The 7373-nt window shown below is 40.9% G+C and overlaps 1 protein-coding gene across 2 annotated transcripts; it reads right to left on the bottom strand.

The window, feature by feature from the left end:
- Nucleotides 1-4898: 4898 nt before the first annotated feature.
- Nucleotides 4899-7216, bottom strand: LOC106600783 (interferon a3). Of its 2 annotated transcripts, XM_045712903.1 has the most exons (6): nucleotides 6825-7216; nucleotides 6568-6655; nucleotides 6222-6296; nucleotides 5946-6095; nucleotides 5557-5634; nucleotides 4899-5227 (listed from the first exon to the last, which is right to left on the bottom strand). In XM_045712903.1, the coding sequence occupies exons 2-6, from the start codon at nucleotides 6652-6654 to the stop codon at nucleotides 5138-5140; spliced, it is 480 nt and encodes a 159-aa protein (XP_045568859.1). In that variant the 5' UTR covers nucleotide 6655; nucleotides 6825-7216; the 3' UTR covers nucleotides 4899-5137. The 2 variants fall into 2 exon arrangements, with proteins under 2 accessions (XP_045568859.1, XP_045568860.1); XM_045712904.1 differs by lacking the exon at nucleotides 6222-6296.
- Nucleotides 7217-7373: the final 157 nt, after the last annotated feature.

The raw sequence follows: 7373 nt of genomic DNA, 5'->3' as shown, positions 1-7373 counted from the left end.
GACATAGAACTGGAAACTGTCCACCCTGAAATAAAGTGAACTGTATTGGAATAGTAACCTTAAATTAAACATTGTGGTGCAGAGAATGAAAGCATTGGTGACATATAATGTGCTGTAATAAAATAAAATAAATGTAGGCCTAATAATGAGATATATTGAGAATCAAATTGTGCACACCAAATAGCGGACTGGTGCAAAATTTAGTGGACTGGTACATAAACTGCGTCCACCTGCACCGATCGGAGTCAGCTGTGCCTCAACAGAACAGAGTCAGATAGAAACTCTACTATTTCAACAGATCCATGGTTCTTTTCATAATATTTAAGTGAAACAGACTTTCGAAATGATCAACAACCGATTATCTTAATCTTGATTCGATATGATACCTACGTTGCTGAAGATGTCCATCATAGAATAAAGCGAAGTATCGCTGTACGTGAAGCTATAAAACATTCCTTTGTGGTGAAGAAGTCTGCAGGGTTCAGGCTTTAGCTTCCCTTCACAAGCCCCACTTTTTTTCTATAGTGAAATTAATAAGAATGTTTTTTTGTCCAGCAAGTTAAGTTTTCATACATGTCTATGCAAATGTGACATTAGTAAGTTCATAGTATGTGAGGATCTTAAAACATCTAAGGTTAAAAAGATCATGCATTCTATATTAGTTGATAGAGATTGATAACATTCATATAATTGTGTTAAAAAGTTAAAACCCATCAAGCTACAAAGGGTAAGAATTGTAAAAGGAATGTGTAAACGTTATATTGATTACTTTATTTTGTGGTGCCTAATTGAAGGGGAAAAGTGTTCATCTGTGATCTACTAAATGCTCTTAATCTATGAGCCTGAGATCGATTGCTCTGGTCTCCACCCAAGTTCGCAGGGAAATCGGGTCTTTTCCTTATTGCAGTAAAAGTTTTCAGTGAGGAAACAATACCGTATCACTCGTGATTATTTCTCCCCCTTTTTCAGGGGCGTAACATTTTGGAGGCTCTGCTGAGATGGCTGCTCAGATGTCCAGTTTCCACATCCTGGTCGCTGAATTCCGAGCCAGCTAAATCCCCACATAACAACTCAGGCAGGCTGCAGTGAGGAAAGTGTTGCTGTTCGAGGAGAGCTGGAAGTTGGTGGTTAAGTACGTGTCAGCTGAGGCCATTGATCGACCATCAGAGACAGTAAGGACCATCTAATTCAGAGTCAACTCCTGCACAGTAAAAGTTCCTCCTGTTCTGTCAACATGACGACCGCCTTGGAAGAACTACAGGAAGAGGTAGTAGGAGAATTGCACACCCTGACTAAAGACAAGTTACTAGAGATATGTGATTTCCTTGACATCTCAGGCGAACAGAGAAGAGATGTCCAAGACAAATCCCGCATATCATTGATGACTCACATTATGATGTTCCTTGAAAGAGAGGAAGTTGCAGAGTTAGAAGATGGCGGCATGTCGGAATTGTTGCTACTTAAAGACAAAATGACAGAGATGATCAGTGGCATAGATAACGAAACAGGGCAAACTGACCATGATATTGAAAGAGCCGGAACACATCACATAATAGAGGAACTGAGAACTGCAACCCCACAACAAGGGGTGGGAACTGAGCAGATTACTGCAGCTAAAGCCAGTGATTCTCTGCGTCAGCCCCAACCCTATGCCAATCTTCAGGTGAGCGTGCCGCTCTCACCCAGTGCACAGCCCAGCTCATACTTGCGCAAAGAGTTTAAAATTTCTGGTCAGATAGGTGAACCGGGCCAGAAAGATAAACTGATTTTTTCAGCCTTGCCCATCAGATCGAGAATGGACTTAACAGAGGCTATCCTGAGGTAGAAATAGTAGACGCAGTAGTCAGGGCTATTTCTCCAGGCTCACAGCTACGCAGCTACTTGGAAGGTAAACCCCAGCTAACTCTTCCCACACTTAGATGTATCCTGCGTTCCCACTTCCAAGAGAAGAGTCCAACAGAGCTTTACAAACAGCTAGCTTCAGAAGCACAGCATAGCAAGGAGACCCCTCAAAGCTTCCTGATGCGCGTCTTAGATTTGAGGCAAAAAGTACTGTTTGCATCCCAGGAGTCAGAATCAGGGCTTAAGTATAACCCTGCTCCAGTCCAGCGCATGTGTTTACACACAGTCCTTACAGGTCTCCAGAGTGACAGTATCAGGATAGACATGCAGCCTCTCCTGCTAGATAGCGAAACATCAGATGAGGTTTTGCTAGAGAAGCTTAACATTGCTTGTGCTAATGAGATAGAAAGACGAAACAAAAGGCAGTTTAATGCCCCACAGCCTGCTACAACGGTAAGTGTAGTCCAGTTAGAAGATACGCCATCTGCAAAGTGTCCTGTGAAGGAAGCCAAAGCTAAGATACCCGCAGAACTGTTAACAGAGTTAGCTGAACATAAGACAGGTGTAGCTTCTCTAAAAGGTCTCAGTGCAGAGATTGCTTAGATTAAGGAGACATTACAGCAGCCTATGTTTCAGTCACTGCCTTGTGCCTATGCCCCACCTCCAGTTAGGAGGCCAGATTTACAGCAACTACAGTCAGCCCCAAGCACCTGACCCTGCGCAGCATCAATATGCACCTAACCTGTATACCAACCGCTCTGCTCAAGCTCCAAGGAGGTGTTTTGTCTGCCAGCGGGCCAGAACAGATGCACGCTGCACACACTGCTTCCGATGTGGGAGTGGAGAACATTTTCAAGCTGGATGTAAAATCCGGGGAGTCAGACCATCAAGAGAGGCCCCTTTAAATGGGGAAGGGTTACCGCTGAGGGACGAGTGTTAACCGTAGCTACCAAAAAGTCTCAGAAATGTGAAAATTGTGCCAGAGAAGATTCATTTGAGAACCTGAAACAATGTTCATCATGTAAAGAGACACTGTACTGTTCCAAAGTATGTCAAAACCAACATTGGACTAAACATAAGAAAAAATGGGTTAACTGCCTTGTTCAGGGGCAGAACAACATATTTTTACCTTGTCAGCTCAGGGATTCGATCTAGCAACCTTTCCGTTACTGGCCCAACATTCTAACCACTAGGCTACCTGCCGCCCCATATTCAATATTGAATATAAAAAAACAAGAAAACAGTAACCTATTTCGAGAGTATAGTGCAGTGGTATTAGCTTATCTTTTCCTTTTCTCTCATGGTGTTCATTCTTGTTACATTGATTCTGTAATGCCAAGCGTCGGCTGGAGTGGAGTGGTGTCAAGCTCGCTGCAATTGGACTCTGGAGCAGTGGAAACACGTTTTCTGTACTAATGAATCATGCTTCACCATCTGGCAGTCCGACGGACAAATCTGAGTTTGGCGGATACCAGAAGAACTCTACCTGCCCGAATGCATAGTGCCAACTGTAAAGTTTGGTGGAGGAGGAATAGTGGTCTGGGGCTGTTTTTCATGGTTCGGGCTAGGCCCCTTAGCTCCAGTGAAGGGAAATCTTTACGCTACAGCATACAATGACATTCTAGACAATTCTGTGCTTCCAACTTTGTGGAAACAGTTTGGGGAAGGCCCTATCATGTTTCAGCCTGACAATACCCTAGTGCACCAAGCAAGGTCCATACAGAAATGGTTTGTTGAGATTGGCCCGACCTCACTAATGGTCTTCTGGCTGAATGGAAGCAACTCGACGCAGCAATGTTTCAAGTAACATCTAGTGGAAAGCATTCCCAGAAGAGTGGAGGCTACTATAGCAGCAAAGGGGGATGAGATGTTCGATGAGCAGGTGTCCACATACTTCTGGTCATGTGGTGTATAAACTTAAAGTAGAACATCATGTGACTGACGATCAGCAGCAAGTTTAATCTGCATCCCCTCAGATGGTTAGATAAAACCATTCTCATTGGTTTTAGACAAGAACGAAATTTGGACAAATTATACAAAATACATTGTCTTCACAAATCGGGGAAATTACCACTAAGGACCCCAAAGTCAAGATTAAATCAATTTATGTCTATTCACGCCAGCGGAGAGATTACAGACAAACAGCGCTTCATGTGGAAGTTAGTCAGAAGCTCTGACGAGGTATTTCCCCCCTCAGCATATTTATACTGTCTCTACGGGTTACACAAAGATAGCCAACTGTCTCCTTTCTCAGCAAAGCGTTTGCTCTCAGAGACCAGCTGCAGAGGAGGACAAATCCTGGCAACCACAGTCTGGGTGTTCTGCTGAGCCGACCTGGTGAGAGCAATCCTCAGACACCCTGTCTGTCTACAACAGGTGCATTTCTATGTATTAAACAGGTCAAACATGTAGAATAAGCAGTGGTGTAAAGTACTTAAGTAAAAATACATCAAAGTACTAATTAAGAAGTTTTTGGGGTTATCTGTACTTTAATTTACTATTGAATTTACTTTGAATTCATTACATTCCTTAAGAAAATATTATTATTTTTACTCCATACATTTTCCTTGACACCCAAAAGTAATCGTTAAATTTTAAATGCTTAGCAGGACAGGAAAATTGTCCAATTCATGCACTTATCAACAGTACATCCCTGGTCATCCCTAGTGCCTCTGGTCTAGCGGACTCACTAAACACACATGTTTCGTTTGTTAATTACATCTGAATGTTGGAGTGTGCCCCTGGCTATCCGTAAATTAAGGAAAACAAGAAAATGGTGACGTCTAGATTGCTAAATATAACGAATTGGAAATGCTTTATACTTTTACTTTTGACAATTAAGTATATTTTAGCAATAACATTTACTTTTGATACTTAAGTATATTTTAAACCAAATACTTTTAATCAAGGAGAATTTACTGGGTGAATTTTACTTTTACTTGAGTCATTTTCTATAAAGGTATCTTTACTTTTACTCAAGTATGATAGTCGGGTACTTTTTCCACCACTGAGAATAAGTGTGACACACTGAAAAAGCAGAAAGAGACACAGTAAAATTCAACTACACACATTTTCAATATGTATTTTTTTCACAGGTTATTCAAGCAGACAGGAAATACAGTTCAGTTCAACATAGGTACAAAAGGGACATACAAAATATAAATATAAATTTATAATAATAAAAAATTATGAATTATGCATTCAAATATAATAAATAGACTAACAGGGTCCCACGTGATTGTGTGTATTCTTTATAAACTGTTAAGGGCGTAGCTTCTGAGATGAGTCCGGATGATCAGTGAATCTTTGCCTTAAAAATATCCAATCTTTGCAGATGACGTCTCGTCTCTTTCCTGATGAGCTCCCACGCCTGTGCACTGTAGTTCTGAAAAACAAAGGAAAATGTACATATTAGTGGTGTTGACTTTCTGGTCATATAATGATCATATTGTCTAGAACAACAAAGGGCTGGGCCGTATGTAATAATGTATGAAGCTTCTCAGAGTAGGAGTGCTGATTTAGGATCAGTTTGCATTTCAGATCACTATAAATAAGGACAGAGGAGACCTGATACTAGATCTGCACTTCTCTGAGATGCTTAATACATATGGCCCTAGAACCCAAAACAGTGTTTCAAACCTGCTCCTGCTTAGCCTAGTTTATATTCATTTGATTAGATGTATTGAACACGTTGCCATCCGAAACCAAACTCACCATTTTTCTCAGAACCTTCCTATTCAACTCCTTGGAGTAGCGTTTCAGTCTCCTCTCAGGTTTCTTGGCAGGTGATACCTGTTGGACAAAATTAAAACATTAGCCTCCCACTGAACATAATAGCCCACATAGATTTTCTCACTTGTACAGTTAGTAGTCTACACCTAAAGCAGGGCTTTCCAACCATGTTCCTGGAGAGATACGGTCCTTTAGGTTTTCACTACAATCCTAATCTATCACAGCCGATTAATTAGCTGGTTGATAAACTGAATCAGGTTAGTTACAACTGGGGTTGGAGCGTTAACCTACACGAGGGAAGCTCTCCATGAACACGGTTGGAGAGCCCTGACCTAAACAGGGATTATACTATAAATAGACCCGTTACTTACACAGGATTTAAGGTTCTCCAATTGTCGTTCTAGAATGTTGAGGAAATCGTCCAAGTTTTTCTTGTCCCAGGTGACAGCCTTCATATTCCCATCAAACAGTTTTGTGATTTGATAGATGGTCTCGTTCCGGAATCTGACTTGGTCCTCAAACTACACATGAACATGTAAAAAGAAGATTAGAAACAGTATAGGCTTCAATTATGGCATCAATATAACATTGGCTCAAGACCGCTATACTAATATCAGAACATGAAAAGTCAAAATTCTAGTTTTTACCCCGGCGTCATCAATGTGTCTGTAAAGTGATGTTGGGAAAAAGACAGGGGCATCCTGCTCTGTGATGTCTCCTCCCTGGAATACAACCAATATAGTATTTTATTAAGTCACGCGTCTAAAAGTATAGCTTATACTGCAAGGACAGTATAGGCCTAATGTATATAGCCTCTCGTGGTCGCTCTGTCATTATAGCCTAGCACCCTTTTACTATGGCTACTCTAATATAGATTACAGTCTTCTAACATAAAGGCTGAACATGAAACACAATACTATTTTGATAGGTTGGTTGTTTTGCTGTCCTTAATACATGCATTCAGTCTCCTCTTACAGTGTGCTGATAACTCACCATCTGGTCCAGCAGGGAAAGGTATTCTGAGCTCAAGTGACCGTAGTGGTGTTGGATCCAGTCACAGCAATGACACACGCTCTGCATACTGCAAATAAATTGAAAAAACACGTCCAACTCTGCATTGTATACATTGTAAATAGTAGTTTGCTTTGCTCTTATATTCCCAGTTGAGTTTGAACATTTTGGCTCTTAAGTAGTTTTATTTGGAGATGGGAAAGCGAAAACTGTATGGAGAATATCCCCGATTAACCTACCGGAGGCGGGGGCTTTAACTTTTCAGACTCCAGCACATGTAGGCAAAGGAATTCCATGTTTTGTCCGACTTCTGGACGAACAAATGCCAGCTTTGAATGATAGTTTAACCACAACAATATAGGTTATTTTATTTAGATATAGGCTATTCGCGAGAATAAGCTATACGCGAGCTAGGCTTTTAACTGACGTTAACTTCGCGTGAACCGCAAAAAACAAATTCAAAAAAAGTCTGGTAACAAAATCGTCGAAGTCGAAATAAAACCCCAAACTATGACATTTACCCATATAATAGGTCAATTTAGTTGGTTACGTTCCCAAGTTAGTCCGAAATATTGTTTCGTGGGGTTCTTGCAAGTCCTTAGTGTTGCGCTTCAAATTAAAAGTGAAAGGGAGACGTCTGAGTCTCTCATCTTTTCATTTCAACAATGACGTAACCAACTTCCACCAACTGGTGATGCAATTTTGACGAGCAGTGACAACATGATTTGTTGGAACGTTGTCCTTTTCTTTACAAAGGAAAAATGAAAAATTATATTTGACCATACAAA

This window comes from Salmo salar, unplaced genomic scaffold, assembly GCF_905237065.1.
Source record: "Salmo salar unplaced genomic scaffold, Ssal_v3.1, whole genome shotgun sequence".
Lineage (NCBI taxonomy): Eukaryota > Metazoa > Chordata > Actinopteri > Salmoniformes > Salmonidae > Salmo > Salmo salar.
This window is presented reverse-complemented; position numbering and strand designations above follow the sequence as displayed.